The following is a 19,659-nucleotide window of genomic DNA, read 5'->3' as shown; positions in this document are numbered from 1 at the left end:
CATAATTAGTATAGTCGTGTACGTAATACTAATATATCTTGAAAAATCGGAAATATCAAAAATTAATTTATTGGGTGTAATATCCAAAAAAATCAATCTCCAAAGAGGAACATGAACACTCTTCCCGTCGTCTCCCTCACACCTTCTTCCTCCTTCAGATTCTTCCACTTCCCTTCTCCTCTCTCTCATTCCCCAACCTTCTCCTTCCGCAAATCCATAATCCTCACTCCAACACCACGCTCAAGACTACTCTCCTTCAAATCCTTGAACTCTCTGTCACCCTCCCAATCTCAGCTCTCCGAGGAGTACGACGAAGACGACGACGACGACGAAGAAGAAGAGGACGAAGATGACGACGAAGCTGCAGACGAGTACGACGACATCACCGACGAAACTCGTAACACCGACGACGACGAGCCCGAGTTCCCGGTCGATTCGCCGCCGGAATCCTCTCGGCAGCGCGTGGAGTTTAGGTGGCAGAGAGTGGAGAAGCTTCGCAGTCTCGTTCGAGACTTCGGAGTTGAGATGATTGATATCGATGAGCTCGTTTCCATTTACGATTTTCGAATCGACAAGTTTCAGGTATCAATCAGCTTTACTATCTCTATTATCAATCACTCTGTGTGAATCTGAAACTGCGTCGTTTTGAGGCAGAGGTTGGCTATTGAGGCGTTCCTGAGAGGCTCTTCAGTGGTGGTTTCTGCTCCGACTAGTAGTGGGAAGACTTTGATAGCTGAAGCAGCAGCTGTTGCTACTGTGGCTAGAGGTCGGCGGTTGTTCTACACTACGCCTCTTAAAGCGCTCTCTAATCAAAAGTTCCGCGAGTTTAGGTAATCCTTGTGATTACCATGAAGATGTGTTGTGCAATGTTCAAGAAATGGTTAGAGATGATTATTATTTAGGGACTTTTTGAATGTTTAGACCGAGATTTTTAAAAATCTTTTGCCGACTAGGTGCCGCCTAGACCGATTTTTAGAACCTGGTTGTGTGAAAGTAACTGTAATTGTTGAAATGTGGTTGATTTTTTGTAGGGAGACGTTTGGTGATGATAACGTTGGTCTACTCACTGGTGACTCTGCCATCAACAAAGACGCTCAGATTGTGATCATGACTACTGAGATTCTCCGCAACATGTTGTATCAAAGGTGTTTCTCGTTTGGAGAGTCTAGTTTTTCTTGAGGAGCTACTTTAATACTGATTTTTGTGTGGAAATGTTTAGTGTTGGAATGGCTTCTTCAGGAACTGGACTTTTCCATGTTGATGCGATTGTTTTGGATGAGGTTCATTATTTAAGTGACATATCTAGAGGAACTGTGTGGGAAGAGATTGTGAGTTCTTCTTCTTCCACCATTTTTTTTTCTTTTTCCCCTTCTCTAAAGGTTTATTGGTTCAGTGTCTCACTTGGATTCTGTCAGGTTATTTATTGCCCTAAGGAGGTTCAACTTATATGCCTGTCAGCCACTGTTGCAAACCCAGATGAATTAGCTGGTTGGATTGGTGAGGTGAGTCTCTAGACATCTTCCTTAAGGGAATTCATTACAGCTTTTCCATTATCATATATCTAAGACGTGCTGTGTTCTGTCCTCAGATACATGGTAAGACTGAGTTGGTGACTTCGACAAGACGCCCGGTTCCATTAACTTGGTACTTCTCAACAAAACATTCTTTACTACCTCTGCTTGATGAGAAGGGGATACATGTGAATAGGTAACTTGTTCATATCTATGCTTTTATCATCAACATGTATTGTAGAATGTTTCTCTCTGATAGTTAATTGGAAGAGGCTTTCATTTGTTGGAGCAGGAAGCTGTCTCTCAATTATTTGCAAATGTCAGCCTCGGAAGCTAGATATCGTGATGACGACGATGGCCGCAGGGGAAGGAGGTCAAGAAAACATCGAGGTGATACGAGCTACAACAGCCTCGTGAACATTTCTGATTATCCTCTTACAAAGAATGAGATTAACAAGATCCGCCGTTCACAGGTCTTACATTATGCTTCCTAATGATTTTAAAACTTCTCATATGATTAAGCTAATAACTGAGCTGAGTCTTGACTTTTAGGTGCCTCAAATCAGCGACACGTTATGGCATCTCCAGGGAAAACATATGTTACCAGCGATATGGTTCATTTTCAACCGTAGAGGATGCGACGCAGCTGTGCAGTATGTTGAGAATTTTCAGCTTTTAGATGATTGCGAGAAAGGTGAAGTTGAGCTGGCCCTGAGGAAGTTTCGTGTTCTATATCCAGATGCGGTGAGAGAGAGTGCAGAGAAAGGACTGCTGAGGGGAATCGCTGCACATCACGCAGGATGTCTACCTCTTTGGAAATCATTCATCGAGGAACTGTTTCAGCGAGGACTTGTTAAGGTTGTCTTCGCCACTGAGACGCTTGCTGCTGGAATAAACATGCCGGCTAGAACCGCTGTTATTTCGTCTCTGACGAAAAAGGCTGGTAATGAGCGGATACAGTTGGGTCCTAACGAATTGTTCCAGATGGCTGGGCGTGCTGGAAGGAGAGGGATTGATGACAAGGGCTACACTGTGCTGGTTCAGACTGCTTTTGAAGGCGCTGAGGAGTGCTGCAAACTTGTCTTTGCTGGAGTAAAGCCTCTCGTGTCGCAGTTCACTGCTTCGTATGGAATGGTGTTGAATCTTGTAGCTGGTTCGAAAGTTACTCGTAAATCGAATGGAACTGAGGACGGGAAAGTCTTGCAAGCTGGGAGGAGTCTGGAAGAAGCAAAGAAGTTAGTTGAGAAGAGTTTCGGAAACTATGTGAGCAGCAACGTGATGGTTGCTGCGAAAGAGGAGCTTGCTGAAATCGACAAGAAGATCGAGATTCTGACGTCAGAGATAAGCGACGAGGCGATAGATAAGAAGAGCAGGAAGCTTCTGTCAGCGAATCAGTACAAGGAGATCACTGCACTTCAGGGAGAGCTGCGTGAAGAGAAACGCAAGCGTACTGAATTTCGAAAAAAGATGGAACTCGAAAGGTTCTCAGCATTAAAACCGCTTCTAAAAGGGATGGAAGACGGAAACTTACCGTTTATATGTTTGGAGTTCAAAGATTCTGAAGGGATGCAGCAGTCAGTCCCTGCGGTTTACTTGGGGCATATTGATTCGTTTAACGGTTCAAAGCTTCAGAAGATGATGTCTTTGGATGAGTCCTTTGCACTGAATGTTATCGAGGATGAACCGGCGGCTGATGAGCCTATTGTTAAACCATCTTACTATGTGGCCCTTGGCTCTGATAACTCGTGGTATCTCTTCACTGAGAAATGGATAAGGACTGTTTACAGGACTGGCTTCCCCAACACTGCCTTAGCGATAGGAGATGCTTTGCCTCGAGAGATCATGAAGGCTCTTCTTGACAAAGCAGATATGCAGTGGGATAAACTATCCGAATCCGAACTCGGAAGCATGTGGAGAATGGAAGGATCTCTAGAGACATGGTCCTGGAGTTTAAACGTACCTGTCCTAAGCAGCCTCTCCGAGGAAGACGAGGTGTTGCACATGTCCCAGGAGTATGACAACGCTGCTGAACAATACAAGGAACAAAGGAGCAAAGTGTCGCGGTTGAAGAAGAGGATATCAAGATCAGCAGGGTTCAGAGAGTACAAGAAAATTCTAGAGAACGCTAAGCTGACGGTTGAGAAGATGAAACGGCTCAAGGCGAGATCGAGACGCCTCATAAACCGTTTGGAGCAGATCGAACCGTCTGGTTGGAAAGACTTCATGCGCATAAGCAATGTGATTCACGAGAGCAGAGCGTTGGACATTAACACGCACTTGATATTTCCTCTGGGTGAAACAGCTGCTGCAATCAGAGGAGAGAACGAGCTCTGGCTCGCAATGGTTCTCCGGAACAAAGTCCTGGTCGATCTCAAGCCTCCTCAGCTAGCTGGTGTATGTGCGAGTTTAGTCTCCGAAGGCATTAAAGTTCGACCGTGGAGAGACAACAACTACATATACGAGCCATCTGAGACAGTAGTTGACGTGGTTAATTTCTTAGAAGAGCAAAGAAGCTCGCTTATAAAGCTTCAAGAGAAGCATGAGGTTGAGATTTCTTGTTGTTTGGATGTTCAGTTCTCTGGTATGGTTGAAGCTTGGGCTTCTGGATTAAGTTGGAAAGAAATGATGATGGAATGTGCAATGGACGAAGGTGATCTCGCTCGTCTGTTACGACGCACCATTGATCTCTTGGCTCAGATTCCTAAGTTGCCTGATATTGACCCAACGCTGCAACGTAGTGCAGCTGCTGCAGCAGATATCATGGACCGTCCACCAATCAGCGAGCTTGCCGGTTAAAGAAGCTCCACGTTAGCTCTGTCTTTAGTCAACTAAAAATACATTAGAGCCTGAGATTGTACACTATTTAAGGATACAGAACAAATTTTTCATTCAGGTGATTAATGTTGGAAAGAATAGGACCAAACAAGAGAACTTTGAGTTAATGTTACAACATACAAAAGCTTTATATACACAACTGTGGAAGCTAATCCCTTCCAGTATTCCTCTCTTCCGACAAAGCTCAATGCTGAGTATATCAACCAAAAGAATGTCTTTAAAAGCGTGAGAAGTTGCTCTGTTCAACAGTGGCAAGTGTGAGAAAGGTCATTGGCCGGTGAGAAGTTTTTGGTAACTTTGTATCCTCCTTTGCCTGATTGAAGAGCCACTGGCAACAACAGGGTCTTGTCTGCTTTGGTTTGAAACCTTCTTCCTCTTAAGACGATGCAAAACATCCTCTGTGTCGAATACATAGGAGACCTGCAGGATATACACCGCAACAATTGCTTTATAAACAACAGTCGTTGTCATAGTGTTAAGCAAGAAAAACAAGGCACTGTACCTTTGAAGAACTGCAGGTTATCTTACACTCCAAACCGTTACTAATCTTAACTTGATCCTCACCATTTTTACGCTTATTCCTTGAGGGAAAAAGAAGAGAGCATCTAATTAGTTTCCGCATTACTATGGGATGGTTCTTTGTATACACTTACCTGTTTAGATAGATTCGAGGATTCTCCTTCACATTAGGTTGACTGGAAAGGAATTTATTGTGGAGGTAAGATGCAAAAGTTTGATCCATGGATATGGATGTCACATCAGGCTTATCATGTCCGTTGTTCAGAAGCATCATAGATAATTTTGTCGGTGTCGACAGTTCCTGCAGCAATAAAAAGCATAAACTATGAAGTTCATGGATCATAAGCCACAGCTTGGTCCAAAACTGTGGGAGGTGATTCTTACACATTCAATGCGGTATATATCTTCATCAGGAAGGAGAACACGAGCATTGTCATAATAAACAGCATCAAGATATTTTTCAGGCTTTCTTGATTTCTCATATAAGTATAGCTGGTGTAGCTTGTTGTCCATCTCATCAGCTGCTACTGCTTGGAGCTGAAAAAGATCACATTGCTTAGTTGAATCACAGGTGAAGAGAAGAGAAACTATACACCAAAATGGAGAACCTACATGCTTGATGAGCTTATAGATCAGTTTGTCCAGTGTGAAGAGAACATATGACTGTGTCCCAATGATAGCTCGGCAGTCATCTTCAAACTTTGGATTATCAGAGGTGCCATCAAGCAAGTTGTAGAGAGCATTCATGAATCTGTTCCAACAACGAAACTAGATGTGTAAGCAGCAACAAAGATGCAACCACATTCTTTCATATAAAAATCACCTGGAGTAGGAATCTGCAGGGTTTGCTGAGTTTGAGGTCTTCCACATTCTTTCTGGACAAGACGAATTGATCTTTGCTGATAATATTCTGTCATACAGAATCTGTTTACAAGTAAACACAAAAAGTTAGCCTCACATCCAGCAGCCCCATTGATTTTTAGATGATGTGTTTACCTGATGAAGCCTGAAAAGAACGTAATATGAGTCATTCCCATAGAAGACTCTGGAGTTAGTAACATCTTTGTATTTATCGCATAACGCTGGAGGGACATACTTTGCCAGAGGCTTCACATGTAGCAGGTTACGCACAGATATGGGCAACACAGGCCTATTATCACCTTCTGCAACATCATGTGCATCAGACATACCTTCTTCTTCTTCTTCTTCAGCCTCACCTTCACTTTCTACCTTGTTATCATCTTCGGGGTAACAACCTTCACCATCACCAGACTCGGTTCCGGAAACATCACCATTCTGAGATGTGTTTCCGCTGACGTCTGATGATCTTGGTGCACTTTCATCACCTTCATCAACCGCATTACCATCATTCTCTCCTCCACCACCATCTTTACCATTGCTGAGAGGCTCCAAGTCATTCTCTGCAAAGTTATCTTCCTCAAACTCTCCTGTGGGGGAAAGTTCACCCTCCTCTCTTTCCACTTTGGCAGAGGCTTCGTTAGGTCTTTGATTAGTCGATGTCTCCGCCACTGTCCCATTTGGAAACACCTCCACGCGTGGCCCGTTTACATGATTATGCTTCATCTCAATCTCCACTCCACTGGCTAACGCAGTAGATTTTGGATTACTATTGCTAACCCCTGGTCAAGTAAGGATATCATTCATCATCCACAAACAAGAAAAATGTAAAGTGTATTCTTATCAAGCAAAGTCTAAAGTGTTTACCATTCCTTTGAGATAGCAATCCATCTACAAGCGGTGTAGTTGAGCTATGCACACGTTCAATAGAAACAGCTTGTTTGGTTTCAGGTCTTTCGTCAGGTGTGGTTAGATTCTTCGGCATTTTATCTTTCTTAGTGTTGTCACGTAATAAGGCATCTGCAGTTTTACCAGCAGTGACATCTCTATCCAAATCACTAGCTTTTCGAGTGCCATTATTGGCCACAGTAACTACATTTTGAGGACTGCACTCGCTCAGGTTCGTAGTAGACTTGACGGCATCTTCTCGGTCTTCAGCACCTTGAGGGCGAGAAGGAACACCAAACATTGGTTCCAGAAACTCTGTCCACACCTTCATGACCTTATCTAGCTGTTCCGTTGAACACATTTCTCCACATGAATACTTGATCAGCTGGTACAGATCCTCGTGAAGATCAGGATCTGGATAATCAAAACTCATGTTGGAGCAAACAGTTCGTCTGTTTCCAGCCGCAAGAGCAAGGAGTGCATCGTCTTCTGCTCGCTTCTTTTCAGCGATCTCTTTGATCTCTGCCAGCAACGCTGCAGTGAAGATAGTAGTGCATAAAAAAAATTGATACACTTTGTAGATAGATGTTGACTACAAATTCACTTTCTCTTGTACCTTTTGTGCTCAGATTCTTTGAGTCTTGTTGTTTGAAATAGAAACTGCGATGATCAAGTGATCTGTGGTAGTTCTTGGTGTATATGTCAGCCCACACTTTGTTAAAATCAGAACGACACCTTATCCACTCTTCTTGCTTCTGTTTCAAACGGGTCAGTATTACAGGTAAAGCAAGATAAGCATTCTTCTTTAACAGATCCAACACGTCCAGCCCATGGTCACCGTATAAACGCTCTATGCACCTTATGTTTAAAGCTACACAAGAGAACAACAAAACAAAATACATCAGTCAAGAGAAGAGTGTAGACTTTAAGCTGTCACAAAGAGGAGAGTGTAGACTTTACCTGTGAGGTGATCCTCAATACAGATGGGAGTGTCTGTTTTCAGTTCATTGCTGTTAAGCTTTGCCAATAACTCTTCCACACGATTGGTAGCTGAGTTCACAGACTCTAACAGCATGTCTAGCTCAAACCTAAAGCATAGAAATAAACACATTCTTTCACCAAATCCAAACTATTCCAAGAAGATGTTCAACAAATAACAGAAGGCTCTGCAACTGAACCTGTCATCTTCACATCTGAAGAGGCTCTCTTCGTACTGGTTCTTGCGCATGTGCTTAAATGAATAGTCTTCACTTCCTGAAGTGACAGACACCCAATGATCATTAAGCACCTGGCTACCAATCTCCATTTTCTGGCTTGCAATGGGGATTGGATACTGCAAGAAAACAAATATTAAGTAACTATTGAAGCAAAAACATAAACTAAGAGGAGAAGCCTATAATTACATACGTTCTTTGGAAGCAACCGATAGCTAGGAGTGCACTGTTCACAGTTCAAGAGATCGAGCTCATTGATAGGCTTTGCCCATTTCTGGCTCGCTGCAGCCTTCTCGAGCCTCTCCTTCTCACGGTCTCTTTCTCTAAACCTTTCAGCCTTTTCACGTTCTCGCTCTGTATCCTTGTCCTGTGACTTAGTAGGCTGAGGAACTTTGCCATCACTCCACAAGGACTCTGTAGTCAACAGCAACCAAGTGGTTAGAGTTGAGTCAATTTCTTTCAACTCAATCAAAATAGGTAGACTTACTCTTAGTGACGATACCAGAGAGTAATCCATCTGCAGAAAGAAAAACAAAAAAGGTCAAATCATGTAAGAAGAGAAGGCACAAGGTTTGCTTTGGTTACCATTCTTTTCACACTGAACCAAAAAGACTCTGAAGGCCTCAATAAGGTCTGGATACACTCCAATCAAATCTCCCACCTGATACATGAATATATATATGTCCACGTGTCAATGACAGGTAAGTACCATAATCTTCTCCAATTTTACATTAAAAAACATACCAAAGACTGCAACTCTGGTTGGCTGATAATTTCCTTTGAAAACAGATTAAGACATCTCAAGAACTCTTGGTACTCGGAGGTTTTGAGTTTTGCCTTCACTCGATCAACAAAAGCAAGTTCTTGGACATGGCCTGTCATCACAAAAGTCAATTATTATTTCAAGTATAAAATAAAAGAAACTGAGAGAGATCTGCTTTTCCAAGCTAACCTTTATCATCATAAGTAGAAGAAGTGGCAATGTCTCCACGAAACTTGTCTCCTCCTTCTCTAGCCTGATTCGAGATTCCAGGAGAGTCATTATCTCTTAGTGTCAGCTTCTTTTTACCGAGGAGGAACTGCTCTTTCTGGCTATCTATTCCATCGCCTTTCCTGTCTCTACCATCCATGTAATCGTTCTTTTTGTCAATGCGTCTGACGTCTTCTTTGCTTTCTTTCAACAGAGATCTCTCATGGTCTAGGTCCATATGCTCTGTTTTGAGGTCATTGATCCGGTCCTTCTGCAACAAATGACAGCTCTGAGTATCAAGCGTAGCTCACAAAACACTTCAAGAGAAGAAAAGAGGGAGGAACCTTATCAGAGTCACGCATGGTGGGAAGAGATTTAATGCCTCCTCGGTCACGTATTGACATTTTAGCAGGATCATTAGTAGTGGATGCGGTTCCTGAAGTATCAGGGAGAAAGTGAGTGAACTCCACAAGCAAATCGTGATGGTCCCGGAAAAGGATTGCCACCTGCAAAGATAATCACATCACTAAGACAAGAAGTGCAACTAAAAACACATGAAAAGGCTACAAAACATACCTCCTGATAGACCTCGGTAATGGACTTGTTTTCCTTTCGATACATGTTCAATATGTCTAGAAACGATTTGTATACACGATCATCACCTTGAAACCTTGTCTGCAGAAGAAAGATTAATATTAAACTTAAGAAGCAAAGAGAGAAAAAAAAGGAAAGGAGCAATCTCTAACCTTAATCTTGTTGACAAAACTAATAGCTTCCTCAAACTCAACAGGTTTCTTAGGGGGAGGTTGGTCATCTTCTTCGGGTAAGAGTGTGATCTCAAAACCCTTTGGTAAGAAAGTGTTGAAACCCAAGATCAGCTCTCGGTTCCCTTTGAATAGTTCTTTCACCCTCAAGATAACACCACTTGTATCAACTCTACAAAAAAATAAAAAAAAAAATAAGATGAGGTTTTTAGTTTCCTACAAATAAATCACAAGACAGAGAGAAAACCATATAAAAAAAAATACCTCTGAGCTTTAAAATCTTTCATGACCTCAAGAAACTCATCGTACTTTTCGCGTTTGTCTTGAAACTTATCCTTGACAGCTTTGAGGTAAGCAAGTGCATCATTAGTAGTTAGCTTCTGCGCACTTCCTCCTCCTCCAACCATCATTTGTAGTTGTAGTAGCTTCATTAAACACACAATAAGAAGATAAGATAAAAAAAGACTTTTAGCAGCAAACAATTTTTTTTTTCTTCCTGAAAACACATTCAATAAACTTAGTTAATAGATCAGCGCAAGATTACATCAACAGCGAGAAGATAAATTTAGCAACAAAAGTCTTCAAATTTGAGGACTCAAGCGGATTTAAATTACATCTTTTATTCTTTTTAATCCTCAAATCAAATCTCTAAAACAGTGGAAAATCAATCAAAAATCAATCTCAAGTAGTAGATCTAGCAAGCAGAGAACAATCAAAGCAAAATCGAGAAACAAATGAAGCTGAGAAATTCGATCTTCAACTTAAATCTTTCGGATTATTATTTTTTTTTCACATTACGGCGCTTGTTCTAGATAAGAAGGCAAAGAGGGATAAGGAGAAAGATGATCGTAAGTAGAGTTACCGAATTATTGAAGAGAGGGCAAGTAGTCTACAAGCACAAGCTTCCCTTCTTACCGCACACGGAAGCACCACCAGAGAGACAACAACAAGAACAAGAAGAAAGACTTTAAACTAAAACAATTTGCAGAACACCAAGAAATGAAAGAAAAAGAGGAAACTTATAAGACGAGAGTTAAAAATGTTTTATGGTGAAGAGAGACAGACTTATGTAAGGTTTTTTTTTCACGTAAATGTGATTTAATTATATTTTTTTTTAATTAAGACCAATTTAATTTATTTAAAAAAAAAACATTTTTACTTCTTATTTTCCTTTGATTTTTTAATACACTTTTTGTATACGAATAATATTGATAAAAACTAAATACGGTAAAAACATATTTTGTATCGATGGATTAAAAAATAAAAAAAAATGAATAAAAACAAGTTAAAGACAGCAGTTGCTAGGTTGCTTATAGGTTTGGGTTACCGGTTATAGCCGGTGAGGTTAATTGCTGATTAGGGCACAGAGCTAGGGGATTGGATTGGGACCTTGTGATTAGTGGTCATTTTGTGATTGTTTGGAGATTTTGAGGACAAACTAGGAAATGTAATGTAAAAGTATAACTATCCATGTCATGTGCTAGAATTAGTAACTTCGAGGCTTTTCAATGTTATCCGACGAATAATTTGCCAGTTTGTTAGAAGTTTATACAAATCTAGATTAGATTCAATTCTTAGACGTTTTCTTATTTATGGAAAATTCTTTTGAATCTTTTATGTAAGAGAATTGTTTGCTGGTTTGTATGTTGTGGATTTAAGGTGGATTTGTGTTTCTTTGTTATTCTAGATTTGTAAATTCTGATTTATGAACAAGAGCTAACATTGAAAAAGTTCTTTGGCAGAAAAAAAAAAACTATTTAAAAATGTTGGTTTTTGTCGGTTCAAGATAACATTTTGTTAATTTGATGATCGACCCTATTTTAATACGTTGGATAAAATGGTAAACCAAAGAGAATTTTGGATAATTTTGTCAGATTTGTTTTTTTAAAACTATCTGTTAATTTGCTTCCAAACGTGGGCATTTGGTCTAGTGGTATGATTCTCGCTTAGGGTGCGAGAGGTCCCGAGTTCAATTCTCGGAATGCCCCTATTTTTTTTATTTAAAATCTCTAATACTCTTTTCTTATTTGGTTCCTTTCCTGATTGTGTTTCTTTGGGCCCAAAAATATTTGCATAAATTTGGTAAATAGTTTGTTGTTAATAGCCCATGGTAATCTTTCAAAGGCCTTAATCCATAGTCTCAAATTCCCAAAATCCACAAAAGACAGCCCAATTTCATGTTTTTACTTTTATTTTCCTTATTTGATAAAACGCGCAGTCTCTAATTTAAACCCAAAACGATTCTAGGTCGTTTTGGTGAGCTGAGTTACAAGGACAACATATTTGCACTAGAATAATTTAACAAGAGATAGAGCAACGACCGAGTCCATTACTCTTCGTTCCGAATCAACATCATCTCCTATTCTATACAATTTGATTTGATAGAGACGAGAACATATCATGGAGCGCAAGAATACGAGAGAGTTTGTCACGCACCGAACTTCCTACTTATCCGGTTCTTTTTTTTTTTTGAAACAGCGTTATGTCCTTTAATTCGTTTTAATGTTGTGTTTCTTTCTTTAGATAATTATCGTTTTGAGTTTCATTATTATTTTTATTTCTTGATAATGATTGTAGCTGAATATCGATTCCCTTATAAGATTTTTAATATCATTTAATTAAAAATATTGTTATTTCCAGAGAAAACCTAAGTAAAACCCTAATATTTTCCAACGTAACAATCATCTGATGAAGAACACAAGACACAAAAAAAACATTGAACTGGTGATGAGGTGGAGTTAGGTCAATAAGACGCAGCTAGGGTTATTCCCAAAAAAAGCCGCCTTCATCCCGGAATCAGGTTCGAATCGCAACGTGACTTCATCACATGCATATCTCATAGTACCAGTTGTATTTTCCCTGCAATCAGTGATATAAAAACGCGTTCCAAACCGCACTTCCTTCTTCTCTTTCATATCTTCAGTTATATCTTTACCTATCAAACCATAAATACCTTCTCCCGAGACACCTGCTGAAACCTTAAGAACCTGAGCATCACGGTATTTGAGATTGTTGTATCTGAATATTATACAGAAGATTCATTAGTATTTATAATAATATTATTCCTAAATCACAACATAAATAATATAAATCAAAAAAGAGAAGAAAAAAAAGTACTGCTTACTTTTGTGGGGAAGAGGTAGCAAGAGTAACATCCTTGTACATGAAGGAAGCTTGAAGGTCTCCTTGAAGACATATATAGCGACCAGGAAGATATGAGGGGATCCGTATCGACACATCCCACTTCGCACTTAAACGAGTGTCTGTGATATTAAGCACCGTGAAATCCAAAGAAGCTAGTTCTATCTTCGGAATCTGAACTGGTTCTTCTCTAAAGGACGCTTGCATCAACCACAAGAGCCCAAAATAATAACAACCGCCTATGAAAACAATACCAACAATACTAGCGAAGCGGCGGATAGAGAACCTTTTGCACCATGTGAGAACCTTTTGCTCCTTGTAATTGCCTTCTTCGATACCCATTCTCTACGGTTGATTGGAGAGAGTAGAGGAGATTTCTTAAAAAAGAGTTATGAATACAAAGCAAAAATTCTCAAGACAAATGCTAAAACAAAAACGCCCTCTCTCTTTAGCTCTCGTTGCTTTCTAATCGGATGATTTGAATCTTTAGCTATAGCCTCCCTTTATACTAATCACAGATTCCTTGTCCCATTATAATTATAAATTAATAATTTATATGTATATATATTTTATGTATAAGTATGAATCTATTATTATATTGTTTGTTTTATATTCACAAAATAATTATCTTTATATTTTTTAACACTTAATATCTTGTTGATGAAATTTAGTAATATTATATCTAAAACCACATTTAAATATTATTCAATATATATTATATACAGTAAATAATATAATACAATTAATATAAATTTCAAATTTTAAAAATTAACGATTAACATTTCACTAAAATCAAATATTTTTCTTATCTTATAATAAATATATCTTTAATAAAAGATTCATATAAGACAACTTTTATAAATTAATATCTCTATAAATTAATAAAATTCTAAAATCTCAACATTATTAATCTACAGAAATTTTAATGTAATTTCGTTGTTATGTTTTGTTTCTTTCTTAGATAATTATGGGGTTGGATTTCATAGTTATTTTTATTTATTGATTATAATTATAGTTGTATATCGTTTGCCTTTTAAGATTTGTAACAGTATCATTTAATTAAAAATATTGTTATTCCCAGAGAAAACATGAAGTTAAAACCCTAATATTTTCCAACGTGACAATCATCCGATGAAAACACACAAGAAACAAAAAAAGAAAAAAAAAGCAATGAACTGGTGATGACGTGGAGTTAGGTCAATAATTGACACAGCTAGGGTTCTTCCCAAACAAAGCCGCCTTCATCTCGGAACCAGGTTCAAATCGCAACGTGACTTCATCACATGCATATCTCATAGTACCAGTTGTCTTTTCCCTGCAATCAGTGAGATAAAAACGCGTTCCAAACCGCACTTCCTTCTTCTCTTTGATATCTTCAGTGATATCTTTACCAATTAAGCCTTCGATATCTTCTGCCGAGACACCCACTAAAACCCTAAGAACCTGAGGTTGGTTGTATTTGAGATCGCTGTATCTGATAACGCAGAAGATTCGATAGGTTAAAGTAAATCATATAAATTAAAAAAGATTAAAAAAAAATTATTAAAATGCTTTACTTTTGTGGGCTTGAAATAGCAAGAGTAACATTCTTGTACATGAAGGAAGCTTGAAAGTGTCCTTGAAGACATATATAGCTACCAGGTAGTTCGTCTGGGATCCGAATCGACAAATCCCATTTTGCACTTAAACGAGTGTCTGTAATATTAAGCACCGTGAAATCCATAGAAGCTAGTTCTATCTTCGGAACTGGTTCTTTGCGAGAAGATAGTTTGATCGTATAAACCGTGCCACAAATAAAACAGGCTACCAAACAAACAAAAACGAAGGATTTGAAGAACGTTTGGCACCATGTGAGGGGCTTCCTCTCCCCGTTGTGATGGCCTTCTTCGATACCCATTCTCAGTACGGTTAATTGAAGAGAGATGTTGCACGAGGTATGTGAGGGAGTTTGACAATTAATGTTAGAGATCACAACGAGTTCCTTTTAAGAATGTATAATTTGAAAAGTTGTTTTCGATTCCGCTTATTTTGGTAGTTTTGCTTTAAACGATGAAAGCTAACTGAAATGAATTACTCGTTCGTCCACTCAACTACAAACTAGTGATTACAACTTAGCCTTATTACATATATAACTTATTATCGCAGCTTATCATTCTTTAGCAAAACAAAATATTTAATCATCACGAGGTCACTGCAAAGAAGAAAATTAACAGTTTATGAAAGTTTTCATTTTTATAGATAAATATTGTAGATTTGGGGTTGTGATTTATAAACTAGGATAAGAAAAACTTTTGTTGATAGAAGAGTATTCTTTTAGATTTTTTTATCATTATGTTGTATTTTAAAAATAAAATTCTTAAAAATTATATTTTAGGAAATTTTTCATTTTTGTAGAGAAATATTGTACATTTGAGATTATGGTTTAGAGATTAGGACAACAAGAATTTTTGTTCATAGAAGAGTATTTTGTTTGATTTATTTATCAATATATTGTATTTTTAAATAAATTTTTCAAAAATTCTATTTTAGGAAAGTTTTCATTTTTGTAGAGAAATATTGTACATTTGAGATTGTGGTTTAGAGATTAGGACAACACGAATTTTTGTTGATAGAAGAGTATTTTGTTTTATTTTTTATAAATATATTGTATTTTTTAAATAAATTTTTCAAAAATTCTATTTTAGGAAAGTTTTCATTTTTATAGATAAATATTGTAGATTTGGGGTTGTGATTTATAAACTAGGATAATAAAAACTTTTTTTGATAGAAGAGTATTCTTTTAGATTTTTTATCATTAGGTTGTATTTAAAAAATAAAATTCTTAAAAATTCTATTTTAGGAAAGTTTTCATTTTTGTAGAGAAATATTGTACATTTGGGATTGCGGTTTAGAGATTAGGACAACAAGAATTTTTGTTGATAGAAGAGTATTTTGTTTGATTTTTTTATCAATATATTGTATTTTTTAAATAAAATTTTCAAAAATTCTATTTTAGGAAAGTTTTCATTTTTGTAGAGAAATATTGTACATTTGGGATTGTGGTTTAGAGATTAGGACACCAAGAATTTTTGTTGATAGAAGAGTATTTTGTTTGATTGTTTTATCAACATATTGTATTTTTTAAATAAATTTTTCAAAAATTCTATTTTAGGAAAGTTTTCATTTTTGTAGAGAAATATTGTACATTTGGGATTGTGGTTTAGAGATTAGGACAACAAGAATTTTTGTTGATAGAAGAGTATTTTGTTTGATTTTTTTATCAATATATTGTATTTTTAAAATAAATTTTTCAAAAATTCAATTTTAGGAAAATTTTCATCTTTATAGATAAATATTGAAGATTTGGGGTTGTGATTTATAAACTAGGATAAGAAAAACTTTTGTTGATAGAAGAGTATTCTTTTAGATTTTTTTTATCACTAGGTTGTATTTTAAAAATTAAATTCTAAAAAATTCTATTTTAGGAAAGTTTTCATTTTTGTAGAGAAATATTGTACATTTGGGATTGTGGTTTAGAGATTAGGACAACAAGAATTTTTGTTGATAGAAGAGTATTTTGTTTGATTTTTTTATCAATATATTGTATTTTTTAAATAAATTTTTCAAAAATTCTATTTTAGGAAAGTTTTCATTTTTGTAGAGAAATATTGTACATTTGGGATTTTGGTTTAGAGATTAGGACAACAAGAATTTTTGTTGATAGAAGAGTATTTTGTTTGATTTTTTAATCAGTATATTGTATTTTTAAAATAAATTTTTTAAAAATTCTATTTTAGAAAAGTTTTCATTTTTGTAGAGAAATATTGTACATTTGAGATTGTGGTTTAGAGATTAGGACAACAAGAATTTTTGTTGATAGAAGAGTATTTTGTTTGATTTTTTTATCAATATATTGTATTTTTTAAATAAAATTTTCAAAAATTCTATTTTAGGAAAGTTTTTATTTTTGTAGAGAAATATTGTACATTTGGGATTGTGGTTTAGAGATTAGGACACCAAGAATTTTTGTTGATAGAAGAGTATTTTGTTTGATTTTTTTATCAATATATTGTATTTTTTAAATAAATTTTTCAAAAATTCAATTTTAGGAAAATTTTCATCTTTATAGATAAATATTGAAGATTTGGGGTTGTGATTTATAAACTAGGATAAGAAAAACTTTTGTTGATAGAAGAGTATTCTTTTAGATTTTTTTATCACTAGGTTGTATTTTAAAAATTAAATTCTCAAAAATTGTATTTTAGGAAAGTTTTCATTTTTGTAGAGAAATATTGTACATTTGAGATTGTGGTTTAGAGATTAGGACAACAAGAATTTTTGTTGATAGAAGAGTATTTTGTTTGATTTTTTTATCAATATATTGTATTTTTTAAATAAATTTTACAAAAATTATATTTTAGGAAAGTTTTTATTTTTGTAGAGAAATATTGTACATTTGGGATTGTGGTTTAGAGATTAGGACAACAAGAATTTTTGTTGATAGAAGAGTATTTTGTTTGATTTTTTTATCAATATATTGTATTTTTTAAATAAATTTTTCAAAAATTCTATTTTAGGAAAGTTTTCATTTTTGTAGAGAAATATTGTACATTTGGGATTGTGGTTTAGAGATTAGGACACCAAGAATTTTTGTTGATAGAAGAGTATTTTGTTTGATTGTTTTATCAATATATTGTATTTTTTAAATAAATTTTTCAAAAATTCTATTTTAGGAAAGTTTTCATTTTTGTAGAGAAATATTGTGCATTTGGGATTGTGGTTTAGAGATTAGGACAACAAGAATTTTTGTTGATAGAAGAGTATTTTGTTTGATTTTTTTATCAGTATATTGTATTTTTTAAATAAATTTTTCAAAAATTTATTTTAGGAAAATTTTCATCTTTATAGATAAATATTGAAGATTTGGGGTTGTGATTTATAAACTAGGATAATAAAAACTTTTTTTGATAGAAGAGTATTCTTTTAGATTTTTTTATCATTAGGTTGTATTTTAAAAATAAAATTCTTAAAAATTCTATTTTAGGAAAGTTTTCATTTTTGTAGAGAAATATTGTACATTTGGGATTGTGGTTTAGAGATTAGGACAACAAGAATTTTTGTTGATAGAAGAGTATTTTGTTTGATTTTTTTATCAATATATTGTATTTTTTAAATAAATTTTTCAAAAATTCTATTTTAGGAAAGTTTTCATTTTTGTAGAGAAATATTGTACATTTGGGATTGTGGTTTAGAGATTAGGACAACAAGAATTTTTGTTGATAGAAGAGTATTTTGTTAGATTTTTTTATCAATATATTGTATTTTTTAAATAAATTTTTCAAAAATTCTATTTTAGGAAAATTTTCATCTTTATAGATAAATATTGAAGATTTGGGGTTGTGATTTATAAACTAGGATAAGAAAAACTTTTGTTGATAGAAGAGTATTCTTTTAGATTTTTTTTATCACTAGGTTGAATTTTAAAAATAAAATTCTCAAAAATTCTATTTTAGGAAAGTTTTTATTTTTGTAGAGAAATATTGTACATTTGGGATTGTGGTTTAGAGATTAGGACAACAAGAATTTTTGTTGATAGAAAAGTATTTTGTTTGATTTTTTTATCAATATATTGTATTTTTTAAATAAAATTTTCTAAAATTCTATTTTAGGAAAGTTTTCATTTTTATAGATAAATATTGTAAATTTGGGGTTGTGATTTATAAACTAGGATAAGAAAAACTTTTGTTGATAGAAGAGTATTCTTTTAGATTTTTTTTATCAATAGGTTGTGTTTTAAAAATAAAATTCTCAAAAATTCTATTTTAGGAAAGTTTTCATTTTTGTAGAGAAATATTGTACATTTGGGATTGTGGTTTAGAGATTAGGACAACAAGAATTTTTGTTGATAGAAGAGTATTTTGTTTGATTTATTTATCAATATATTTTATTTTTTAAATAAATTTTTCAAAAATTCTATTTTAGAAAAGTTTTTATTTTTGTAGAGAAATATTGTACATTTGGGATTGTGGTTTAGAGATTAGGACACCAAGAATTTTTGTTGATAGAAGAGTATTTTGTTTAATTTTTTTATCAATATATTGTATTTTTTAAATAAATTTTTCAAAAATTGTATTTTAGGAAAGTTTTCATTTTTGTAGAGAAATATTGTACATTTGGGATTGTGGTTTAGAGATTAGGACAACAAGAATTTTTGTTGATAGAAGAGTATTTTGTTTGATTTTTTTATAGATATATTGTATTTTTTTAATAAATTTTTCAAAAATTCTATTTTAGGAAGTTTTTATTTTTGTAGAGAAATATTGTACATTTGGGATTGTGGGTTAGAGATTAGGACACCAAGAATTTTTGTTGATAGAAGAGTATTTTGTTTGATTTTTTTATCAATATATTGTATTTTTTAAATAAATTTTTCAAAAATTCTATTTTAGGAAAGTTTTCATTTTTGTAGAGAAATATTGTACATTTGGGATTGTGGTTTAGAGATTAGGACAACAAGAATTTTTGTTGATAGAAGAGTATTTTGTTTGATTTTTTTATCAATATATTGTATTTTTTAAATAAATTTTTCAAAAATTCTATTTTAGGAAAGTTTTCATTTTTGTAGAGAAATATTGTACATTTGAGATTGTGGTTTAGAGATTAGGACAACAAGAATTTTTGTTGATAGAAGAGTATTTTGTTTGATTTTTTTATCAGTATATTGTATTTTTAAAATAAATTTTTCAAAAATTCTATTTTAGGAAAGTTTTCATTTTTGTAGAGAAATATTGTACATTTGGGATTGTGGTTTAGAGATTAGGACACCAAGAATTTTTGTTGATAGAAGAGTATTTTGTTTGATTTTTTTATCAATATATTGTATTTTTAAAATAAATTTTTCAAAAATTGTATTTTAGGAAAGTTTTCATTTTTGTAGAGAAATATTGTACATTTGGGATTGTGGTTTAAAGATTAGGACA

At 34.7% G+C, this 19,659-nt stretch overlaps 4 protein-coding genes and 1 non-coding gene across 5 annotated transcripts; 2 read left to right on the top strand and 3 right to left on the bottom strand.

The window, feature by feature from the left end:
* Positions 1-45: 45 nt before the first annotated feature.
* Positions 46-4,434, top strand: LOC103831550 (DExH-box ATP-dependent RNA helicase DExH15 chloroplastic). The gene is made up of 8 exons (XM_009107432.3): positions 46-582; positions 655-830; positions 1,032-1,145; positions 1,220-1,328; positions 1,416-1,502; positions 1,589-1,707; positions 1,804-1,984; positions 2,064-4,434. The coding sequence occupies exons 1-8, from the start codon at positions 112-114 to the stop codon at positions 4,305-4,307; spliced, it is 3,501 nt and encodes a 1,166-aa protein (XP_009105680.1). The 5' UTR covers positions 46-111; the 3' UTR covers positions 4,308-4,434.
* LOC103831552 (paired amphipathic helix protein Sin3-like 4) lies at positions 4,380-10,615 on the bottom strand. Its single transcript, XM_033274398.1, has 21 exons — positions 10,422-10,615; positions 9,824-9,984; positions 9,542-9,731; positions 9,372-9,470; positions 9,140-9,301; positions 8,778-9,066; positions 8,570-8,700; positions 8,411-8,486; positions 8,313-8,342; positions 8,019-8,239; positions 7,790-7,944; positions 7,572-7,699; positions 7,228-7,482; positions 6,591-7,145; positions 5,862-6,505; positions 5,689-5,789; positions 5,478-5,616; positions 5,250-5,402; positions 5,000-5,166; positions 4,849-4,927; positions 4,380-4,766 (listed from the first exon to the last, which is right to left on the bottom strand). Exons 2-21 carry the CDS (start codon positions 9,967-9,969, stop codon positions 4,614-4,616), a joined length of 3,873 nt encoding a protein of 1,290 aa, XP_033130289.1. The 5' UTR covers positions 9,970-9,984; positions 10,422-10,615; the 3' UTR covers positions 4,380-4,613.
* Positions 10,616-10,823: 208 nt separating this feature from the next.
* On the bottom strand, positions 10,824-13,435 carry LOC103831549. Its single transcript, XM_009107431.3, has 2 exons — positions 12,684-13,435; positions 10,824-12,577 (listed from the first exon to the last, which is right to left on the bottom strand). Exons 1-2 carry the CDS (start codon positions 13,040-13,042, stop codon positions 12,298-12,300), a joined length of 639 nt encoding a protein of 212 aa, XP_009105679.1. The 5' UTR covers positions 13,043-13,435; the 3' UTR covers positions 10,824-12,297.
* TRNAP-AGG lies at positions 11,476-11,547 on the top strand. Its single transcript has one exon. It is a non-coding gene; the product is annotated as a tRNA-Pro (tRNA).
* Positions 13,436-13,780: 345 nt separating the features above from the next.
* LOC103831548 lies at positions 13,781-15,106 on the bottom strand. Its single transcript, XM_009107430.3, has 2 exons — positions 14,257-15,106; positions 13,781-14,174 (listed from the first exon to the last, which is right to left on the bottom strand). Exons 1-2 carry the CDS (start codon positions 14,595-14,597, stop codon positions 13,898-13,900), a joined length of 618 nt encoding a protein of 205 aa, XP_009105678.1. The 5' UTR covers positions 14,598-15,106; the 3' UTR covers positions 13,781-13,897.
* Positions 15,107-19,659: the final 4,553 nt, after the last annotated feature.

The sequence above is a fragment of the Brassica rapa genome, chromosome A07 (genome assembly GCF_000309985.2).
Source record: "Brassica rapa cultivar Chiifu-401-42 chromosome A07, CAAS_Brap_v3.01, whole genome shotgun sequence".
Classification (NCBI taxonomy): Eukaryota; Viridiplantae; Streptophyta; class Magnoliopsida; order Brassicales; family Brassicaceae; genus Brassica; species Brassica rapa.
The sequence above is the reverse complement of the archived record's forward strand: the minus strand, read 5'-3'. Positions and strand labels throughout refer to the sequence as shown.